At 44.3% G+C, this 24,372-nt stretch overlaps 1 protein-coding gene across 1 annotated transcript in view; it reads right to left on the reverse strand.

Moving 5' to 3' along the window:
- HMGCS2 (3-hydroxy-3-methylglutaryl-CoA synthase 2) overlaps positions 1-24,372 on the reverse strand; it is a 27,041-nt gene continuing 2,669 nt past the window's right edge. Inside the window, exons 2-10 of the mRNA XM_066268131.1 lie at positions 20,863-21,317; positions 12,802-12,927; positions 11,662-11,826; positions 10,193-10,358; positions 7,585-7,755; positions 6,477-6,583; positions 5,098-5,223; positions 3,341-3,452; positions 1-464 (exon numbers count right to left, since the gene is read on the reverse strand). Of these exons, the coding sequence (XP_066124228.1) occupies positions 3,346-3,452; positions 5,098-5,223; positions 6,477-6,583; positions 7,585-7,755; positions 10,193-10,358; positions 11,662-11,826; positions 12,802-12,927; positions 20,863-21,317 (1,423 nt within the window). The 3' untranslated portion in view covers positions 1-464; positions 3,341-3,345. The remainder of the gene's footprint in view (positions 465-3,340; positions 3,453-5,097; positions 5,224-6,476; positions 6,584-7,584; positions 7,756-10,192; positions 10,359-11,661; positions 11,827-12,801; positions 12,928-20,862; positions 21,318-24,372) is intronic.

A 24,372-nucleotide genomic window follows, 5' to 3' on the forward strand; every position in this document is an offset into this window, starting at 1 on the left:
TTGACCCCCCTTCTCTATCTTTTTAATGGTGTTATATTAGCTTAGTACCAGGTATACATTTAGAAATTCACAGAAAACCTAAAGAAAGAGTAAACATGTAACAGCACAGAAATTTAACAATAACAATAAAAACAAAGCTATAACAAATGATAGACAAGTTATCTGGATCTTGTAGACAACTGATCTGCCACATTTCTGGAAGTCAGGAGCAGGCCTTCTCTCCGCCTCTCTTTTTTTCACAAAGGGCCCCTGGCCCACAATGTCTCAAGCTCACAACAGCAACTGCAGCAGGAAAAAGCATGAAGGACCCACTGAGGGTGGCCGTCACGCTACAGAACAGGGCGTATGGGGCTAGTGTGTCCAATCCAATCTATATACCAGCTAAGAGTGGGCTGTTGGTTGTCTTTTTAATATGATTCGTGGGCAATAGCTCTGCTAGTGTTCCCAGGAAGCACTCCATGGAGCTGTAGAATTTAAAGAAACAATGAAAGGACAGTCAATCAGGAGTCTCACTCTGGGCATCCCCTCCCCCAGTAACTGCTTCTCACCTGAGGCAGGGCTGTGCACAGGGGCTCTTCTAACTGCACCCTGAAGTCTGGGGTACTCCACTGTCCCCTCACCCAGCTCCAAGCCCTGACATCTGAGGGACCTATGCCCGATGCCAGGGGAGCCAAGGCTGGGACACTAGCTGAGTCCCCAGGACAGCCTTGGAGGGGAGCAGGTCGGGAAGGCCAGGCAGTGCAGAGACCTGTAGAGTGCAGCAGAGCGCTGCACTGACCTAAAGTCCCTATTTCAGCTAAAATCTCAGTGCAGGTTCATTCCCACGTGAGTTCTGGGCTTTAGACCAGTCCGGGAGCCCAGCTTCTCCCTGCACAGATACAATGCTGCCTCAGCGCTGCTAGGAGCTTGTTGGCCAAGAGCAGGAGGGTCTGGACACTGAAACTCCAAAATTCATCCTCTCTCTCTCTGCCACATACCTTGAAAAGCCCAAATTTCTCCCGTTCTCCCTCCCTCCCCTGCCCCTCCTCCTGATGACTTAAACTAGCTTTACACATTTAATAGCACCCTCTTTGCTACTGACTTTATCTTAGGAACCATATTTCAAACAAATAAACAACTCTTGGTTGTATCTGAGTCTGGTGCACCTGCTTACTGAGCCTGCCTTCTCAACCACACCTGTAGCACCTGGCCCCTGACATCCAGTTGGTCAGCAGCCCAGTACCTGACTGGCTGGGAGTGAACTGAGCCCCACCCACCCTCCAGCCTATGGTTTTCCTGCTTTATTTCAGCATCCCCTTCATCCGTGGACTTCTCCCTCCTGCCCCACACCCTGTCTGTGGCAAACCTTTTTTAGTCTTACCCCTTCATCTACCAAAGGAAAAGAAACAAAAAACCCAGAAAAATACAAAGGAATTATTTGGACATGAGACTATTTACTGAGATGTATGGGTTGTAAAAGGAATTGCTTCTCACTCTTCTGCTTATCTTAATAACTTAGATATAAACTGAAAGCAGATATCTGGGTCCATGAACTATAAGATTCTAATTCCAAATACTTAATTCTCCTTTAAAAAGTATCTTAGGCCTGACCAGGCGGTGGCACAGTGAATAGAGCGTCGGACTGGGATGCCGAGGACCCAGGTTCAAGACCCCGAGGTCGTCAGCTTCAGCGCGGGCTCATCTGGTTTGAGCAAAGCTCACTAGCTTGGACCCAAGGTCTCTGGCTCAAGCAAGGGATTACTCGGTCTGCTGAAGGCCCACGGTCAAGGCACATATGAGAAAGCAATCAATGAACAACCAAAGTGTCGCAATGCGTGTGCATTGAAAAACTGATTAATGCTTCTCATCTCTCCGTTCCTGTCTGTCTGTCCCTGTTTATCCCTCTCTCTGACTCTTTCTCTTTGTCTGTAAAAACAAAAACAAAAAAGTATCTTAGGCCCTGGCCGGTGGCTCAGTTGATAGAGCGTTGGCCAGGCGTATGAACATCCCACATTTGATTCCTGTTCAAGGCACATAGAAGAAACGAACATCTGCTTCTCTTTCCTACCCTCTTCCCCTCCTGCAGCCAGTGGTTCAATTGTAGTGGTGGGATTCAAATAATTTAACAACCAGTTCTCTGCCCTAATGACCATTTTCAGTATAAAAAATGATATACTGAAAGGTAGTTTATTATTTCATACATTTAATACTTAAATAACAAAAGAGGTACACAAAACTAGATTATGTTATAAGAGTTTTAAAATATTAATGAAAAATATTAAATGATATCTGACAAAAAACAATGGAACTGTTATATTTCCATATTGCTTCTTGATTGGCATCCTCACTTCCTACTGAAGTAGCAAACGCGAGCGAATTAAAATGGAGTATTTTATCACGGGTATATAATGAGTTTTATGAAGTGAATAAATAAATATTACATAGTTCTATTGAACTTTTTTCACCTATGGATGGGATGAACATTACTACGGGTACGTAGGATATGTTGTTGTGCAGATGAACATAAAAAAAGAGTAAGGAATGTAAATTTGTGATCTCCACATTGGGCAGCTGTCTAGGAGCCCACCCTAGAGAGAACCCTGATTACAGTGCCATTTTAACTGGTTTGCAAATTCAACAATAAATTAGGTATGGGTTCTGCTGAACTGGTGCAAACAGGCTGAATCCCACCACAGCTCATTTGGTTTGAGTGTGGCCCCAGGTGCTGAGGATAGCTCTGTTGGAGCTCTTTGGCCTCAGGTGCTAAAGATAGCTCGGCCCCAGGTTTCCAGGCAGATCCCAGTCGGGGTGCATGTGGGAGTCTGCCTCACTGTCTCCCCTCCTTTCACCTTCAAAAAAAGGTATCTTAAAGAATTCTCCTGTTTCTCCTTGGGCCCCAATCCTCTTCCATTAAACTCTCCTCTCTTTAAGATCCTGTTTCTTTATCAGTCTGTCCCCACCAGACTGCTGTGCATATTTTCTGAAGTTATTTATTTTTATTATTGATCTCACCCCTTTGGGGTAATGAGTTCCATAGGTTCAAGGTCACAGCCTGCTTCCCCTTATGGGTGCTAAGTTTGTTTTATCAAGCTCCTAGGAGAGCTTCCTATCATGAACAGATCAGATAAATAAGTTGGTTCTTTTATTCACATTCAAGATTTAAGAACATGCTTCCTCTCCTGCTATTGGCTTTCCAGGGAAAAGAGCTCTAAGTGTTTTACCTGGTGTTCATGGTACAAACTCCCCACCTCTTATCATTTCAGGGGCTACAAACCCTCTTGGGCCTAGTTACACAATCAGAACTGCATCTGTTTCCCAGAGGAAAATCTTTATGCAGCCAACCCTGAAAAATTTCACTCACCACCTTTAGACCGGACACCGGGCATACTTCCGGCGATGTAGCTCATCCACTCTGTCCAGGTACCAAGTACCTGGGAAGAGGCTTTCTGTGTCACCAGGGGGTGAGTAATTCACTGTGAAATGAGAAGAGGCAATACTCAAAAGAGCTCTATGTGGTTGGGGAAGAGGAACTAGTAAATACGGACACCTATAGCTTCGTGGTGAGACTCTCCTGGCTGCACTGTAAGGGGCCGTGAGGTCATCTATTATGTGCCTAACAGCACTGGACCAGCAGAAAGTCCAGGACTAGCTATCTGGGATCCAGTTCTTAAGGCTTGGCTATCAGCGATTTTATTAGAGGAGTACAACATGCCCTTTCTCCATCAAATTCTTCAGCATGTCCTTCTGTCTGTGGTACTTGGCTGGAGGTGTACTTCAGAGCTTCCTGCTTTCCGATAGACACTTCCTTCCATGTCCTAAGTTCTCTGGCTCTAATTTATTGTAGTATTTTAGTATTTTGTCCATTAATGTTCATTTCAGTGGTCTTATTTTCATTTTTATTGTTTTCTTCTTTCTCAAATGTGTCCCATGTTCCAGATAAAATCAATACTACATCCAGGTTTTCTGGAACATTACCAATTTCATATGTTCTGTCCCCTTTTCAGATCACACTGCAAAGCATGTGTCTCAAGATTTGCTTTTGAAAAGACAGTTACAATTGAAGGGAAAGACCCTGCACAAATATAAACGGCAGTTAACAGCAGAGCATGGGTTACTTGGAGACAAGAGATCTTGGAGTGTATTAGCCATACCAGGAGACTGGCCTGGGTTACTTGAATGCAAGTACACAGGATTCTTGGAGGAATGCCTCCAAGAACCAGATGTCCTTTATGATGGATAAACTGAGACTATGACTCTTCTTGAGTCCTTGATCACAAAGGAAACAGTAGACGTGCAGGATTGGGGATGGGATGGTCGGGAATAAAGGCTTTTATAGCTTTCTAGTTTTATCTGCTGAGCTGTGGCTTTTAAACTCAATAAATAAGCAGTGGCACAGTTTCTCTGGGCTGATTCTGCTTCTGAGTTTCAGCCTCTGCTTATACTACTTTCATCTGATGTGTCTTATTCCTTGCAAGTCCAAACCGTAACATACAATGATTTTAAAATCACCATCTGATCTCTCCAATCATAACTTCAGCTTCAGCTGACTTCTCTTTTGTTGCTTTTTTTGGGCAAAATTTTGTTTTCATGTTTGATAAGGAAAGAGGGCAGTTGGGTGGAGAAAGTCCAATTTGTTCATAAGTTATTTTAATACATTCATTTATTTAATGTGTTTGGCAATCCTGCAAAGTTGGTATGATTTTGGAAATGAGACAACTGAGAAAAGTTCAATAATTTCCCCAAAGATTAAGAGCTAGTGAGAGTCACAGGTCAGTTTAGATTTAAATATCTAGCTTCAAGTCTGGGGTCTTTCAACTGTTGCATAGATGGCACTTTCAAAGACCGTACATCTGGCTTCCGTGGGACTGTTTCAGGTGGTTAGCTCCTGCTGTACTGAGAAACCACATGTTGCTGGTTACCTCTTCCCAACTCTGTCTTGTTTTCTTACCCAGTTCTTGGCCCTGAGCGCCTAACAGCTTTCCTCCCGATCATATCGTAGAGACATCTTCACCTTAGCCCGCTATATTCTAGACTTCTGACAAATCCCTGGCTCTCAGCAACTGGCAAAGAATCTGAGAAAAATGGGCTTCTCCTTCTCTCTTCCTGCCTTTTTCTTACCCTTCTTGAAGAAGTGTTCTCTTTGTTCCATTATCTCTGTGAACTGCTCAGGAGACATGCGCTTCCGGGAGGCAAGGCGTTTTGGAAGGTCTGAAATGCTAGATACCAGCTTCTCCAGGGGGGAGCCTGGAGAGGAAAAGCACGATTGAGAAACTTGCTTCGTTGTCATTATCACTGCCACAGTCACCAGTGCAGTAGAGAGCCAGGCTTCCTGGGAGTGCGAACCTTGGGGGAACGTGCTGTGTGGCTTAAAATGTCAAGAAATGATAAAGGTCAGCACCTGTGATGTCAGCTAAACATAGGGGCAGACACACTCACGTGTGCTTAGATGCATAATTTTTATTACATTCCTCATAAAATAACCAATAATTATTTACTGGACATCTCAAATTCATCAACTTCTCCTTAACCAGATGGCCTGTTTGCTGGGACAGCTTGACTGGTTTTCCCACACCTACCTCTGTTCCTCTTCAAGCTAGTCCTCTAAGCCAGTGGTCCCGAAACTTTTTTGGGCCACGGACCGGTTTAATGTCAGAAAATATTTTCACGGACCAGCCTTTTGGGACAGATAAATGTATTACATGACTGAGACAGCATCAAGAGTGAGTCTTAAGCCCTGGCCAGTTGGCTCAGCGGTAGAGCGTCGGCCTGGCGTGTGGGGGACCTGGGTTTGATTCCCGGCCAGGGCACATAGGAGAAGCGCCCATCTGCTTCTCCACCCCCACCCCCTCCTTCCTCTCTGTCTCTCTCTTCCCCTCCCTCAGCCAAGGCTCCATTGGAGCAAAGATGGCCCGGGCGCTGGGGATGGCTCCTTGGCCTCTGCCCCAGGTGCTAGAGTGGCTCTGGTCGCGGCAGAGCGACACCCTGGAGGGGCAGAGCATCGCCCCCTGGTGGGCAGAGCGTCGCCCCTGGTGGGCGTGCCGGGTGGATCCCGGTCGGGCGCATGCGGGAGTCTGTCTGACTGTCTCTCCCCGTTTCCAGCTTCAGAAAAATTAAAAAAAAAAAAAAAAAGAGTGAGTCTTAGACGGATGTAACAGAGGGAATCTGGTCATTTTTTAAAAATAAAACATCGTTCAGACTTAAATATAAATAAAACGGAAATAATGTAAGTTATTTATTCTTTCTCTGCAGACCGGTACCAAATGGCCCACGGACCGGTACCAGTCCGCGGCCCGGGGGTTGAGGACCACTGCTATAAGCAGTAGCCAGGGATGTGCTTCAAATACATAAGTTTGACAGACTTACTCCATTGCTTAACTCCCTCTAGGGATTTCCTTTGCTCTTAAGCCCATTATTTTGTTACGGTGGGAGCCTCAGTGGTGGCTAGAATTGTTTCTTTTAACCTTGCCAGAGGTGCCTGATGGGAAGAGGGCACTCACCTGGAGAAGCATCCTGGGACACCCGAAATGAAAAGAAACTTGCTGCCAACCCTGAGCCATAGGAGAAGGCGCCAATCCTGGAGCCAGCCAGTTCCTGGGCAGAGTGCCTGCAGGGGGAAAAAAAAAAAAATCAAAGCGTAGGAAACACAGGGGCATCATATCCTATGCTTTTAATAAAAAAACAAACAACCTATCATCCCGATCTAATTCACCTCTTGCAACCAGAAATGCATTCCCAGTACTTACATAAAGAGGAACTTCTGGACCCTGGGGATAAGCTCAGAGGAGAAACAGCTAAAATCCAAGATACAAAAGAAGTATACAAGGAGCTTCTCCCCACCCATGTGGACCACGTGAATTAAGTGAACTTTGAAAGCATCTGAGGGAAGTCAGACGCTGGACTCAGCTTCCAGTTTTCGTGTCAACTGGGAATGCTTCAGCACTTGTAACTCTTACCGTTCCCTCAGTAATCATTTCATCAAGGTTTTACATATCTATGTATCTCCTATATTACATTCATGTACTATAATGCAAGTATTTCCTTCTAAAACCCACAAAATAGATTGTCAATAGAAATAACAGTTAACATTAGAGCATCTACTGAGCATTACAGTTCTGGCTGCTTTAGACACATAACACTCCTCAAAACCCCAGAAGTGTCGTATGTATTTTATAGATGGGGAAAGTGAGGCACACAGAGGTTACATATTTTCCCAAGGTCAAAGCTAGTAAGTGGTAAAGAGATTGAACCTAGGTTGTGGGCTCTCTTAACCACTGTGCTTTGCTAAGTATAGAGATTTTAAAAAGATGAAATAAAAATATGCATAAAAGTGCTTCTATTTTCTTGCTGCATCAAGTAGATCTTTACATAACACATGAACTTCACTTGGGAGATGATTGTTTAGTACTGATAGTAAGCCTCCTTCCTATACATACCTTTAAAACAAGGATTTTTTTCACCTCCATCCCTCCTTCCTTCCTTCCTTCCTTCCCTTCTTTTCTTTCTTCCTTCCATTTAAAAAAAAGTCTGAACCAGAAGAAGAACCAAACTTGGTGACACTTCAGACCATGGCTGAGGGTAGGAGGTGGGGCCAGTCACAGTACTTACTGGGACAGAAGCGAGGCCAGGCACCCATACAGGGAGGAGGTGTATGTATTCCCGTTGTACGTGGAGAGGTAAAGGGACGCTTTGGTTTTCTTGTTGAACGTGTCCAGGGAGGCCTTCTGAAAGGCTTTCTCCACGTCCTTGTTGGCATAGGTGTCTTCCAGCTTTAGCCCCCTGTGAGGCAGCCAGAGCAACAGGCCAGTGAGAGGCCACCGGAGGGCAGGGCGGCAGCAAGGGGAGACCTAATGCTCTGGAGAGAAGACTTCTGGACACATGTTTTTACTACAGACTATTTAAAATTACAGAAAAGTGCAACGGAAAAAATGTCACTAATAGTCCTACATTCAGAGAGAGCTCTTAGGTCATATTTTTTTTGTGTGGAATCCATTCCTGCTTTCACACAGCTTATAGGGAAAGAGAATCATGCTTACATTCTGTTTAGCATACTTCCTTAGCCCTTTTTCTCCGGGACATGAAATTACCTTCTACAACACTATTTTTAAAGGCTGCTAGGATGGGCTATGATAGGACTGACCATACTGTGGCCCAGCTTACCATTCCTGTTCTCACTAGTTAAAAATATTACCAAAAAGGGGGCCCTGGCCGGTTGGCTCAGCGGTAGAGCATCGGCCTGGCATGGGGGGGACCTGGGTTCGATTCCTGGCCAGGGCACATAGGAGAAGTGCCCATTTGCTTCTCCACCCCTCCCTCCTTCCTCTCTGTCCCTTTCTTCCCCTCCCGCAGCCAAGGCTCCATTGGAGCAAAGATGGCCCGGGCGCTTGGGATGGCTCCTTGGCCTCTGTCCCAGGCGCTAGAGTGGCTCTGGTCGTGGCAGAGCGATGCCCCGGAGGGGCAGAGCATCGCCCCCTGGTGGGCAGAGCATTGCCCCTGGTGGGCGTGCCAGGTGGATCCCGGTCGGGCGCATGCGGGAGTCTGTCTGACTGTCTCTCCCCGTTTCCAGCTTCAGAAAAATACAAAATATATATATATATATTACCAAAAAGAAAAAAAAAAGCTACCTGTTCTTTTAGATATGTGAAATTACTGAGTCAAAGGTATGCACATCTTTAAATTACCTTTTCCTGTTTATTGCTCAACACCCTTGTATCGATTTATTTATCTGCTAAGGCCATGTAAAGAACATGCTAACTTGTTTAACTTTGTTACTAATAAGCACACACATTTAAAAATATGGCTATTGCCCTGGCCTGGTAGCTCAGTTGGTTAGAGCATCATCCCCATATGCCAAGATTGCGGGTGTGGTCCTCAGTCAGGGCACATATGAGAGTCAACCAATGAATGCATAAATAAGTGGAACAATAGGTCGATGTTTCTCTCTCTAAAAATAAAAGTTAAAATATGATTATGTGCATTTTTTTGAGGAAATTTCTTATCCATATCCTTTTCTCAGTTTTCTGCTAAAGTGTTTGTCTTATTATTGATGAGATTTTCACATATTAAAGATATTAGGCATTATTTTTGGTACACCTGTATGTTAAAATTTTTTTTCACAGAGCAGGTCTCATACGCAGTGCTTGTGCTCATTTTGGTGTTTCAGTCAATGGCAGGGCTAGTAGTAGTAGTTCGTAGTGGAGTCAGATGTTGGTAGCATGTTACAAAACTGGAAATGAACAGTTACTAAGAAGAAAGGGAGCTTCTCCTAGTGGGAACTCTCTGTATTGAAAATTTTTCTTTTCTAAATATCTTGGAGTAATACATCACTAACTGGCATTTTTCCTGCTTTATTGACCTCTAAGACGGTGAGCTGGACTATCTCAATTACATAGATGGGGAAATTGAGGCAACAAGCAAGACATTAATGAAGTCAGTGGTGAGTGAGAATGAGACCGGACACTCCCGACTTGCCTTCCTGTTCAGAGATTAGTTGTTTCTAGGTGGTTCTGTCCATATACACTGTGAGAGCTTCTAGCCAGAGAACATGGAGTCACATTGTTTTTGTGTCCCTAGAGTCTAGTATGATGCCCGACACATAGCTGATGTTCATCAATTGTTTACTGACTGAATGATATAGTCACATTCTCTTTCCCCTTTTTCCTATTCTCTGAAGTTTTAAAAAATTTTATTTATTTGATTTATTTTGAGAGAGAGAGAGACAGGAAGAGAGAGAGATGAGATGCATCAACTCATAGATGCAGCACTTTAGTTGCTCACTGATTGCTTCTCATACATGCTTTGAGCAAGGGGCTCCAGATAAGCCAGTGACCCCTTGCTCAAGCTGGTGTGCCCGCACTCAAGCTGAATGAGCATGCACTCCAGTTGTTGACTTTGGGGTTTTGAACCCTGGTCCTCAATATCCCAGACTGATGCTCTATCCAATGCACCACCAGTGGTCAGGCTATTCTCTGAAGCTTTATACAGTCACTTGATCCAGAGGTATTGGCAATCCCCTCTGCTCCCTGAAAAAAAGATGAAGGACTAGATGTACACAATAACCCAATAACCCATTTAAGACTTGGAGTCATTTCTACTGTGTTGGAGGAGTGTCTTTTTTCCCCACAGGAGTGGCTGGTGGTCCAGACTCAAGGCATGAGGAAGCCTCCTCCTTCTTCACCCCTCAGGAGCCTCTAGGCTCCCCACAAAGAAGACTCACCTGAAGGCCTCCAGCCCCTTGTAGCAGCTGGCCTGTATCTCACTGCTGGCGGACAGGAAGTCATTGAACACCATGCGAGCCAAGGATTTCTGAGTCAACTTGCAGAAGGGTGTGTGGAAGATCATGAATTGTAAGTCATCGAGAGTAAAAGGTCGGTCGATGCCAGCTGAAGGAGGAAGTGTGGAAAAAAAAGGTGTGGCATGATCAATAGATAAGCCACTTTGCTTCAAGATTTAACTGTGCTGAGGGGCACGGGGCCCTGCCTCCAGCAAGCACACATAAGGGTTGCTCATTCATCATACAAGCATTTCACTAAGGACCCTACTTACAAAGAAAGAAAGGAAAGAAACAAAAAATTCTTCCTATCTATGATTGCCAAACTCAATGACAAATAATTGCTCCCAATCAAACTTGTGATCTATAGTTTCCTTTTTTGTCCAGAGGAGGAAACAGTGTCTACAGCCAGCTTGAAAAATGGCAAACTTCAGATTCAGGTTCTATTGTCTCTGACTTCATAGTTCGGTCTGTTTCTTTTACTTCGAAGAGGAAGAAGGGCAATGCAACCTCTGCCCTTAGGAGGGAAGTTTCAATTTAGTGCTGACTCCAAGGAGCATCATTCAAATTCCATGTGAGAACAGGGAGTAAAATTAGAGTGTCAGAAGGATTTAGAGGAGGCGAAAGCAATTAGCCAATAGGAGTTTTACATTGGAAGGGCAGAGACAGAGAGGTCCAGGTCTACTCCTCTCCCCTGGGGGCACTGGTGCTGGCATTTCACCCACTGCCGTGGAGAGGGGTAGGTGTGGCGCCTCGTGCACCCCCACCGCATCTGTGTTCAGGCGCTTCAGCCTCACCCTTTCCTACACTGGCACTGGCCTTTTGCAGGTGACCACCAGGGCGTGGCTAAGCAACTGAGAACACTTTTTATTTTGTAAAAATAGGTTTCTCTGTATTTTTCAAATAAAATTTATTTCTTTCCTGCTTATGAAAGCAGGGCATATTGTTGACAGGAAATTTTAGAAACTGAAAGTGAAAATAAAATCAACTTGGAACACTACCATCCAGAGAAAAATCCCTGATAACAGTATACTGCAAGTACAGGCAAGATTTTTCAACATCAACCAGGCAAACTACAAACCAAGAATCAAGCCATTCCTGACTTCAGCAGAAACAAATGCTAGGCCCAGTCAGATGGGGGTACTCTGACTCCCTGTGGTACCTCCCAGGTAGCTGACACCCACGGGTTTCATACTGATGGCTTTGACCTAGATTGATGACTTGATTTAGCTCGAGTTAGAGGCAATTTCATACTTGATTTTAGGTGACTTCCAAATGGACGTGGGTACAGACCCAGGGAAGGGTGTAAGAAGGAAACGAGATCATTTTCAGAAGGGAGGAGAGACCTTGTCCTTAAGCTTTTAGGACAAATGTGTGGCCCCATGTACACAGAGTCCTGCCTCTGAGCCCCGTACCTTGCTTCCACTGGGTCTGGATTTTTTGACGGTATACTGCGTAACATCTGTCCAGGGCCCGTAAGTAGCACTGGATGGAGAGCTTGCCATCCACAATTGGGTATTCTGTTGTCCCGTCTGGCTTGTAGAAATCATATACGTTCTCCATGTGGGTTCCCCGAAGTCCTGGCAAGGCACACATTGGGATTCAGGGACTGCACAGAGCAGCCACGTAGAGCAGAGAGGAGGGAGAACTAGGCACAGCTTCCTGGTCTTTCTCTCGTGTCCAAGCCTGAGCCCACACACCATCCTCATATGTTCAAAAGCAGTTGAACAGATTGCTGCTCTCGCATAAATAAGATTTATATATCCCTTTCCACACCTATATGGGCTCAACAAAATCTAGAATGGATGCCAAAATTCTCAAAGAAAAGGCTTTTTCTTTATACCCAATTATCATCTTTCATTTTCTTTCTTTCTTTTTTTTTTTTTTTTTTTTTTTTGCATTTTTCTGAAGCTGGAAACGGGGAGGCAGTCAGACAGACTCCCGCATGCACCCGACCAGGATCCACTCGGCATGCCCACCAGGGGGCGATGCTCTGCCCATCCGGGGCATCGCTCTGTTGCATCCAGAGCCATCCTAGTGCCTGAGGCAGAGGCCACAGAGCCATCCTCAGTGCCCGGGCAAACTTTGCTCCAATGGAGCCTTGGCTGCGGGAGGGGAAGAGAGAGACAGAGAGGAAGGAGAGGGGGAGGGGTGGAGAAGCAGATGGTTACTTCTCCTGTGTGCCCTGGCTGGGAATCGAACCCGGGACTCCCGCACGCCAGACCGATGCTCTACCACTGAGCCAACCAGCCAGGGCCCATCTTTCATTTTCAATTGCCAGTTCAGCTCCTTAAGGTCCTTGTTAGCAGCATCAACAACATTTATTCTATGCATCATTATCATGTGATGCTGCAGAAGAGGGAACCTCTCCAATCTCTCTCTTCCCTTTTTCTCTGCCCTCTGCTCCCCAGTCCCACCTTTTGAAAGCAAATGATATCCTGAAATCCCTTCTTCAGCCCTACATAGTGGATATGTCAATTTGGGATCAGGAGCTATGCATTTGGCCATGCCATGAACAGTCTCCTGGTACTGTGTGTCTGCAGGTTACTACAAACCTCTCTCAAGGACCAGAGGAGCCTTGGGTCCAATCAGCATTGCCACAGCTCCAGCGCCCCCTGTGGGGCGAGCATTACCACTGGCATACACAGCGATGTCTCCACAGACCACCATTGCATATCGACCTATAACAGAAGACAAGAAGTAATTATCACCCTTATCAAATCTCAAGTAGACTGAGTGCCTCCTCTGTGCCAGGCACAATTTTAGGTGTAAAAGATAGACTGGTAAAAGATAGACAGGTAAAATCCCTGTCCCATGGAGCTCACATTCCAGTGAATCTCATCATGGCACATTTGAAATACAAACTCAAAACTCAGTGTCCTAGCCCTGGCTGGTTGGCTCAGTGGATAAAGGGTTGGCCTGGCATATGGGTGTCCTGGGTTCTATTCCTGGTCAGGGCACAGAAGAGAAACGACCACCTACTTCTATTTCCTTCCTTCTCTCCCTTTTCTCCCTCTTCCCCTCCTATAGTCAGTGGTGGCTTGATTGGTTAGAGCAGTGATTCTCATAGTGTGCACCAGGACGCACTGGAGTACCCTAGAAGATTTCCAGGTGCACCCTATGGTATTCCAGAGAAATATGTGCCTGTTGGGGACCAAAAAACCAACAGGGTTTTTGGAGTTTAGATTTTGGGGGGACAGAGGATGGGGAATTGGCTGTAAGCTGACAGTCTGCCCAACCCCCCACCTCACTTGCCTGATTAGGTTGCAAAAGGCTGTTAAGCTGTGGTGCTGGATTGTTTACACTACCCCCCATGTTCCCGGAAAAGACTGGGGGCAAGTTTCTTCTATCCTTTGTTTAGTGTAAAGTTAAGATGATATGTATGGTGGGGGTTTTGGATTGATGATTAAACATAAAGAATTGTCTCTTGGGGCCCTGGCCAGTTAGCTCAGTGAATAGAGCATCGGCCTGGCGTGCAGGAGTCCCAGGTTCAATTTCCAGCCAGGGCACACAGGAGAAGTGCCCATCTGCTTCTCCACCCCTCCCCCTCTCCTTCCTCTCTGTCTCTCTCTTCCCCTCCCACAGCCAAGGCTCCACTGGAGCAAAAAGTTGGCCCGGGCGCTGAGGATGGCTCTGTGGCCTCTGCCTCAGGTGCTAGAATGGCTCTGGTTGCAACAGAGTGACGCCCCCTGGTGGGCGTGCCAGGTAGACCCTGGTCAGCGCATGGGGGAGTCTGTCTGACTGCCTTCCCGTTTCCAACTTCAGAAAAATACAAAAAAAAAAAAAAAAGAATTGTCTCTTGAAGCCTTTTGGATGTCTATAAAAGAAAAATATGTGGCAATATCTAAAAAAGCTTTGAGCATTTTACTACAATTTTCAACATCCTATTTAAATGAATTAGGATTTTCTACCCTCAACACAATTAAGAGTAAAAAGAGAGGAATTATTCAATCTATTGATGAGGAAATGAGAGTTTGCCTTTCAAATATATGCCCAAAGATTGAAGAAATTGCTAGGACACATCTGGCTCATGTTTCTCATTAACACAAGAATGAAAAAACTAGACACATTCGCACTGGGACCTGCCGAATTTACAAAATCTTACTAAGACTGTATCTATATATAAAAAAAGATAACTTTTTTGTCATTTTCTTATTTTTTAACCCCTCTTTTTTACAAACTCTAAAAAGCATAACTGAAAAAATGTAACATAAAAATGTTTTTTAATGTCAGAATAAATTTAATTTTGTATTTATTTCATTTAATTTCCATAAAAGCATGCTTGGACTTTATGTATTTTTTCTTTAATATTTGACTTAATTATTATAACATATTTCTCAGAAATTTGTATATAGTGCACCTACAATTATTTGTAGGATTTTAAATGCTCCCCGACTTCAAAAAGTTTGAGAACCACTGGGTTAGAGCGTTGGCCCCAGGCACTGAGTATAGCATGGTTAGTCTGAGCATATCAGCCTCAGGTGCTACAAATAGCTTGGTTAATTCGAGCATTGGCCTCAGACAGGGGTTGGTGGGTGGATTCTGATCATGGTACATGCGGGAGTCTGTCTCATTATCTCCCTTCTTTTACTTAAAACAAACAAACAAACAAACACAAAACTCAGAATTCTGTTATACTCTAGATGTAAAATACACATTTATTCAGAATTTCGTACCTGAATTCAATGAACAATTTATCAATTGGCACTTTTGGAAGTAATTTAGGTTTGTACCCATCACCTTTAGCACTCTGTGGCTCAAAGTCCTTCTCATAGAAGGCCAAAAGCTAAAGAGGGAAACTAACATTTGAAAAACTAGCTAGACTAGACCCTAGTTATCCTCATCCAATGCGGCAGATAGCATCCACATTTACAGAGGGAGACACTGTCTTTCAGAGAGATTAAGTAACGTAGTGAATGTGGAATTTAATATACAAACCCAGTTCTGACTGAATCCTAAACTATGTGCTTCGAACAACTTCACAGTATTTTCACTGAGAAAAGGGTTTATGTTGAGTCATCACATTTAATGTAGATGATTTGCAGTTATTACCTCTGTAATAGTCACACTATTATTCAATAAATAATTGCTGTCTTGACTATTATTTGTTTCACTTTCATCTGATAAAACTGCCCTCCCACCCCCCAAAAAATCCCCGCACTTGAGCTTCTGGGAGAGACATGACAGTGAGTTTAGTATTCTGTCTGACCTGTAGGAAGCCCTTAGGATTTATTCCAGTGCTATGTTGGGAGCCATATTTGTATATAATTTATCCTCATGATAAGCTTATATATCAGATATAATTATACCCCCCTTTTTTTGTACTTTTCTGAAGTTGGAAACGGGGAGGCAGTCAGACTCCCACATGCACCCGACTGGGATCCACCCGGTATGCCCACCAGGGGGTGATGCTCTGCCCATCTGGGGCGTTGCTCTGTTGCAACCAGAGCCATTCTAGCGCCTGAGGCAGAGGCCACGGAGCCATCCTCAGCACCCGGGCCAACTTTGCTCCAATGGAGCCCTGGCTGCGGGAGGGGAAGAGAGAGACAGAGAGGAAGGAGAGGGGGAGGGGTGGAGAAGCAGATGGGCGTTTCTCCTGTGTGCTCTGGTCAGGAATCAAACCCAGGACCCCTGCACTCCAGGCCGATGCTCTACCACTGAGCCAACCAGCCAGAGCCATAATTTTCCCCTTTTTATAGACAAAGAAATTGAGGCCCGAAGAACTTAAGTCACTTGTCCAGAGCCACACAGCTAATAGCTGGTACAATAAGGGTTCAATTAGGTGCCAACCCACTTTCACTGAGACCCAAGAGCCGTCTCTAAGAAGTATAACAACACCAACTCCAACTCCAACAAAAATGTATTTTTTCATATATATATATATCTTTGTTTATGTCCATGTATCTATTTATATGTATGTATGTATGTATGTATGTATTTAGAAGCTATGCAGGAAAAAAATCAGTAAAGTTGACTACTTAAAAATTAAAACCTAGGCCCTGGCCAGTTGGCTCAGCAGTAGAGTGTCAGCGTGGCCTGTGGAAGTCCTGAGTTCGATTCCTGGCCAGGACACACAGGAGAAGTGCAGGAGAAGCACCCATCTGCTTCTCCACCCTTCCCTCTTTCTTTTCTCTCTCTCTCTCTCTCTCTCTCTTCCCCTCCCAGAGCCAAGGCTCCATTGGGGCAAAGTTGGCCCTAGCACTGAGGATGGCTCCATGGCCTCACCTCAGGCACTAAAATAGCTCGGTTGCCAAGCAATGGAGCAGTGGCCTCAGATGGGCAGAACATTAGCCCCAGACAAGGGTTGCTGAGTGGATCCTGAGTCTGTCTCTTCACCTTCCTGACTCTCACTTGATTAAAAAAATTAATTAATTAAAACCTATCTGAATGAATCTCAAAAGACAAACTGAAGGACTATTTGCAATACTTATAACCAATAAAAAGCTATTTTCCTTCTTTTATAAAAGTCTCATGAAAAGACAAAGTGTGTAATAGAAAAATGGCCAATAAAATATTGAAGTTCTCTTATAATGAAAAAAAGGTAAATTAGTGACTATTATTTTACTTATAAAGTTGATAAAGAGTAGAAAGTTTGATAATATGTATTGTAGAAATATACTTTTAGTGGAATATTTTGAAAAATTGGGGACATTTTATCAAACTTTTAAACCAACACAACATACCCTGCAATTCCACTTCTAGAAATCTGTTTATACAATACTTTATCACAAGCATGCAAAGCTTGTACAATGTTCATTAAAACATTATTTATAATTGCAAAAAAACTTACAACAATCTAAATTCATCAATATGGGGCTGATTAAGTAAAGTCTGACATATCAATGAATAGAGTATTATGTAGTTTTTAAAACAACAAAGTAGACCTTGTGAATATTGATATAGAATTACCTCTAAGACATAACAGAGATGAGGAATAATATGTACAGTATTAAAAACTAAACTTGGACAGATATGTGTATGTTTGCAGGCACATGAAAAACATCTGGAAGAATACATAGAAACTGTTAGTGTTAAATTCTGGAAAGTGGTAATAAGTTGTCAAAAGGGAAATTTTGCCCTGGCTGGTTGGCTCAGCGGTAGAGCGTCGGCCTGGCGTGCAGAAGTCCCGGGTTCGATTCCCGGCCAGGGCACATAGGAGAAGCGCCCATTTGCTTCTCCATCCCCACCTCCTCCTTCCTCTCTGTCTCTCTCTTCCCCTCCCGCAGCCAAGGCTCCATTGGAGCAAAGATGGCCCGGGCGCTGGGGATGGCTCCTTGGCCTCTGCCCCAGGCGCTAGAGTGGCTCTGGTCACGGCAAAGCGATGCCCCGGAGGGGCAGAGCATCGCCCCCTGGTGGGCAGAGCGTCGCCCCTGGTGGGCGTGCCGGGTGGATCCCGGTCGGGCGCATGCGGGAGTCTGTCTGACTGTCTCTCCCCGTTTCTAGCTTCAGAAAGATACAAAAAAAAGGGGGGGGGATTTTTCTTCACTTTACACCCTTTTGTGTATGTATATGTGTACATTTTTTTAAGTATGAATTTCACTTACTTCATATAAAAAAAGACAAGGAGCCTGACCAGGCAGTGGCACAGTGGACAGAGCATCAGACTGGGACACAGAGGACCCAGGTTTGAAACCTCCAAGTTTGCCAGCTTGAACGCTGTGTTGTCGGTTTGAGTGTGGGATCATAGACATGACCCCAAAGTGGCTGGCTTGAGCCCAAAGGTCACTGGCTTGAAGCCCAAAGGACACTGACTTGAGCCCAAGGTCACTGGCTTGAGCAAGGGGTCACTCACTCTGCTGTAGCCCCCAGTCATGGCACATATGAGAAAGCAGTCAATGAACAACTAAGGTGTCACAATGAAGAATTAATGCTTCTCATCTCTCTCCCTTCCTGTCTGTCTGTCCCTTTCTGTCCCTCTCTCTGTTTCTGTCACACACACACAAACACACACACACACACGACAAGGAAACAGGAGGTCTCCTAGGCCATCTGAACCAGAACTACTTGTATCCTGCTGTTTCTCAGGAGCAATTCAGAACTTCCTGGTGAGTTCCAGAACCACCTCTTCCCACCCGAAGGCCCCTGGATGGCTGACAAGGTCAGAAACAGAGATCTCTCCCATCCACATTGGTCTGCTCTAATCTTGGCAGTTGCCATTAAGCTCAAGCTTATATATTCTTTTTTGTTTATATACAAACAATTCATATCTCAAAAGTTGTCTTTAATTTTTTCCCCCACCAAGAAGGACTCATTTGCAGCCTTCTCTTGTGAAATACCCAGGCACTCAGCAGAATCTACTTACTTGAAATGACATGCTTAAAGCTGATAATGTTCCTAAATCTAGGCTCTGACTTTTTTTTTTTAATTTTTTTACAGAGACAGAGAGAGAGTCAGAGTGAAGGATAGACAGGGACAGACAGGAACAGAGAGATGAGAAGCATCAATCATTAGTTTTTTGTTGTACATTGTGACACCTTAGTTGTTCATTGATTGCTTTCTCATATGTGCCTTGACCATGGGCCTTCAGCAGACCAAGTAACCCCTTGCTTGAGCCAAGCTGGTGAATTTTTGCTCAAACCAGATCAGCCCACGCTCAAGCTGGCGTCCTTGGGGTCTCGAACCTGGGTCTTCCGCATCCCAGTCTGATGCTCTATCCACTGCACCACTGCCTGGTCAGGCTGACTTTTGCTTAAAGGCTGGTAAGTGTCCCTTGCCTTTTATTTCTACTCTCCAAATAAATGCTTGGTTGCACATAGTATTGGCGGTGAAGGTAACAGGGAGTGCTGGAGAGGTAATAATACAAATGCCAAGTAGGAAAAGCACTGTAAGAACAGATTTGATGAAGTAGAGACTGGAGCATACCAAATCAATGAAAGCGCTGATGGCGGGGCTATGCAGGACAATTGAAAGAACACCGAATGGCTGTGTGGAACTGCACTGCTTGCTGTGTGAACATAAACAAACCATTCAACTCTTCTTGGCCTCTTTTTAAAATAAAGACTATTGGTTAGGTTAGATGATCTCTAAGGTTCCTGCCAACATTATGACTTCATAATTAACTTTTTTTTTTAAGTGAGAGGAGAGGAGGAGATAGAGAGACAGACTTTGTATGTGCCTAGACCAGGATACACCCAGCAACCCCCATCTGGGGCTGATGCTCGAATCAACAGAGCTACTCTCAACACCTGAGGCTGACACCCCAACAGAGCTATCCTCAGCACCTGAGATCAATGCTCGGACCAGTAAGGGAACTGGTCGCAGGAGGGAAAGAGAGAGAGAAAGAGGAGAGGGAGGGGAAGAGAAGCAAATGGTCACTTCTCATGTGTGCCCTGACCAGGGATCCAACCTGGGATGTCTGCACACCGGGCTGACACTCTATCCACTGAGCAAACTGGCCAGGGTTGAGATTTCATAATTAATTTTATAATTAATGTTCATTGTGATTTCTAAGGTTTCAATTCTAGTTTCTAATTTAGTAAATATGGATTGCCTTGACTGCCCAAGGTACTGTTCTTTCACCTCCATGGATATCTTGGTAGGCAATTAAGAACTATGAGGTTTGCCTGACTGGTGGTGGCGCAATGGATAGAGTGTCAACCTGGGATCCTGAGGTTCCCGGTTCAAAACGCCAAGGTTGCTGGCTTGAGCGCAGGCTCACCAGCTTGAGCATGAGGTTGCCAGCTCTTGAGTGTGAGATCATAGACATGATCCCATGGTTGCTGGCTTGAGCTGTCTCTGACTTAAAGCCCAAGGCTGTTGGCTTGAGCAAGGAATCACTGGCTCAGCTGGAGCCCCCCCACCCCACCCAAGCAAGGCATGGATGCAAAATTATCAATGAACCACTAAAGTGTCACAACTACAAGTTGATGCTTCTCACTTCCCTCCCTTCCTGTCTATTTCTCTCTCCTCAAAACAAAAACAAAACAAAACTATGAGGTCAAGGAGGTTAGGGAACTTGTCAGCAATTGTTGATGGAGCTAGGTTTTTAACTTTCAACTTGTACTATTTCCCTTTTCATGCTGTCAAACGGGGGATTCTTCCTTGCAATTGAAGGAAGACAGTAAGATACAGGGTCATGTTAATGTGCAAAAACAAATTTGAAGGAACCAGGCAAGGGAGAAAGAGTAGAAATATTCTGTAATAGTCTGTCCTATGATTCTTTGGACCTATTCTTACCAAGGTGTTTTCCTCTTAGCACCTAATTTGTTTAAATCTTTCAACGTCACCAATCTCTTAGCACTCCGACACTTAAGAGAAGCTTTAGAGAAACAGGCACAGTGAAATGGGAAATATATTGGGTTTGGTTGGGTATTGCTCTTGCCACACACAATATGTAAGATGTCAGAGCTTCCATTTTCTCATCTCAGAAGCAGGATGGGGTAAGGATAGACGAGTGACTATGTGAGCATGCTACTCAATTAACTGTGTAAAGCTATACAAGTCTGAGCAGTTATTATCATGGTGGTTGTTGGATGATAACTGTGTGATGGAGTAGTTGTGTGAATAAGCTGTCCTTCCCTCCCTGGGTAAAACCACCTGGGGAACAGAGAAGCAAAGCTGAGGTCCAGTCTCCAGCCCCAGCTCCTTTCATATCTAAGCCCTCTGGCTGCACATACCGTCCCAGGAGCTGGACTCCATCCAGTTGGCAGCATTGAAGAGGGAGGCTGTGCCTCCGTAGCAGGCATTGGTGGTGTCTATGCCCTCAATGTCAGTGTTGCCGGAATCCTGGAAGAGCTCCATCAGCACAGTTTTGACAGCCTTAGACTTGTCGATGATGGTCTCAGTGCCCACTTCCAGCCGGCCCACAGAGTCCCACGGGAGCTTTGTGCGCTCCATCAGCTTCTGTACTACTGTCAGGCACAGGGAGTTGATGTCCTCCTTGACTGAGCAGAAGCCCATGTGGGTTTGACCCAACCCCGTGGTGAACTTCCCTGCTTCCACGTGGTAGTACTTCTCTAGGTCTGTTTGGTCCACATATTGGGCTGGGAAGTAGACCTCCAGGTCAAGGATGCCCACATCCTTTGGCCAAGGATCTGTTTTGGCCAAGGGGACAGCAGAGGCTGTAGAAAACCTGTAGTGGAAATAACAATCAGAACCCCACTAATGGACTCTAGCCAGTTTCCTCCAAAAACAAAAAAACGAGCAATAATTTCATCCATTTTTAAAATATATTTTGAAGCTATGTTATCAGAAGAACACAAATTTGGGATTGTTGTATATTTCTTTTGCATTGACTATTCTTTATTAAATGTTCTTCTTTGTGTGGTAATCTTGCCATAATGTCTACTTTTCCTGATGTTAATAAAGCTGTATTAGTATTTTTATTTTTGTTTGCCTCGTATATCTTTTTCTGTCCTTTTTTAAAATTTTTTATTAATTTTAATGGGGTGACATCAATAAATCAGGGTACATATGTTCAAAGAAAATATGTCCAGGTTATCTTGTCATTCAATTATGTTGCATACCCATCACCCAAAGTCAGATTGTCCTCTGTCACCTTCTATCTAGTTTTCTTTGTGCCCTTCCCCCTTCCCCTCCCCCTCCTTTTTTCTGTCCTTTTATAATTTTAACCTCTTAGGGTCTTTATATTTCACATGAATCTATTCTAAACAACATATTGTTGGGTCTTTTTAAAATTTTAACAAGTCATCCCTGGCTGTTTAGCTCAGTTGGTTAAGAGCGTCATCCTGAAACAACAAGGTTATGGGTTCAATGCCCAGTCAGGGAATGCGTGGGAAGCAGCCAATGAATGCACGACTGAGTGGAACAACACATGAATGCTTCCCTTCCCCTCCTTTCCTCTCCCTTCTTCTCTCTGCCTCTGAAAATAAAACATAAATTAAGCCCTGGCCAGCTAGCTCTGTCAGTTGGAGTGTCCACCTGGAGCCAGAGGTTGCTGATTGGATTCCCTAGTCAGGCACATACATGAGCAGCTCCATGTTCCTGTCTCTCTCTCTCTTCCTGCCTCTCTCAAAAAAAAATAAATAATTTTTTTTTGACAAGTCTTACAGTATTGGTGCTTTAATTGGAGTAATTAATCCAATTATATTTATTATAATTACTGATACAATTGGGATTAAAGTTACCATATCACTGTTTGTTTCTATTTGCCTCATATGTTCTATATTTCTCTTTTTCTATATTCTTTTGGATTGAATAAGTATTTATTACTTCATGTTATCTCTTTTTCTTTTAGTAATAATCTTAGTGATCACAATGTACATACATGGCTTATAATATAACGTAAATACTTCTACCACTTTCTGAACAGTGCAAAAACTTACTTTAATTTAACTTTATTTGATCTTTCCATCCTTTGAGCCATTATTGTCATATAGTTTACTGTTACACGTTATAAACCTCATAGGACATAATTTTTAAAAATTCATTCATTTTTTTCCTAAATTTATTAGGATGACATTGGTTTGCAGAACCATACAGGTTTCGATGTAGCACCATCTGCACACCTTATCTTGTGCCCTCTGCCTCAAAGTTTCTTTTATCCCCATTTCCACCCTTCTTTGCCCCCATCCCCTTTTCCCTCAGCTGTCACCACCCTGTTGTCTGTGTCTATATGTTATGAATATATGGTTTTTGGCTAATCCCTTCACCTCCTTTCATCCAGTGTTTAAAGTACTGCTCTTATTAATCCCCTTTTTCCTTTCCTTTCTTTTTTTCTACACAAGAACATATAGCCTGAACAGGCAGTGGCACAATGGATAGAGCATTGGACTGGGATGCAGAGGACTTAGGTTCAAAACCCCAAGGTCGCCAGCTTGAGCGGGTTCATCTGGTTTGAGCAAAGCTCACCAGCTTGAGCCCAAGGTCGCTGGCTCGAGCAAGGGGTCACTCGGTCTGCTGGGACAAAGGCACATATGAGAAAGCAATCAATGAACAACTAAGGTGCCGCAACGAAGAACTGATGCTTCTCATTTCTCTCCTTTCTGGTCTGTCGGTCCTTCTCTCTGTTGGTCACAAAAAATAAGAAAAAAAGGAACATACCTACTGGTTTTCTGATTTTTAAAGGAAATGTTCTGCTTGACTTCATCCTCTCTGCTTTTCTTGATTGGGCCTCCCAGTATTTACTGCACACACTCAACACAGTGCTGGTTCCCGAGGTACAGTAGTGAATAAGACAGTCTTTGTGCCACCAAGAGGGCACAGTGTAATGGAAGAGGCAGATATTTTCACAGCTAAACACATGGTGAAACAAGCAAAAGCTGTGATCGCACAGAGGGCAGAGGGCAGTTCTAAGTGGCAGCAGGGAGAAAATGGGGAAAGTGTTAGTGGAAGAAGAAAGAGACAATCTTTTTTTTTATTATAATTGATTTTAAAGGAGGAAGCGAGAGAGAGAACAACTTGTGCTTCACTTAGTTGTGTTCCCATTGATTGCTTCTCATATGTGCCCTGACCAGGACTGGAACCAGTGACCTCAGGAACCAGCTGTCGTTCCAGGGATCAGCAACCCTGGGATCAGTGACCTTGGTGTTCCCGAATGGCACTCTATCCACTGTGCCAGCAGCCGGGGCTGGAGTTTCTTTTTCCATCTACAAGTCCAGAGCTCACCAAGTCCACCTCCTACCTGCTCCCACATGAAGAGTACCTGAACTCTGGTCACTCTAGTGATATCCTTCATTTTACAGATGATGACATCAAGGCACACACTGGTGAAATGATGAGCTCAGGTAACTTCACAGTTTGTCATGTGTTAGAAGTCTTCTGTCCTTTCACTGACCAGTGTGTGCTTTACTCATGAGTGACACCAAGTTCCTTTGACTTGTATCTAGCTACAGACTTTATTTTATTTTTTTTTCGAGAGAGTGTGTGTGTGTGTGTGTGTGTGAGAGAGAGAGAGAGAGAGAGAGAGAGAGAGAGAGACAGGAAGGGAGAGAGAGGGTGCAAAGCATTAACTCACTGTTGCTTTCAGTATAGTTGTGCATTGATTGTTTTTCATACATGCCTTGACCTGGGCGAGTTCATGTCCCCTTGCTCAAAACAGCAACCTTGAGCTTTTCATGCTAGTGACCTTTGTGTTTAAGCAGGTGAATTTGGGATTGTGTGGACAATCCACCACGGAAGCCAGCAATCCTGCACTGACAAGCTCATGCTCAGAGCCAGCAACCGTG

The sequence above is a fragment of the Saccopteryx bilineata genome, chromosome 3, assembly GCF_036850765.1.
Source record: "Saccopteryx bilineata isolate mSacBil1 chromosome 3, mSacBil1_pri_phased_curated, whole genome shotgun sequence".
Lineage (NCBI taxonomy): Eukaryota > Metazoa > Chordata > Mammalia > Chiroptera > Emballonuridae > Saccopteryx > Saccopteryx bilineata.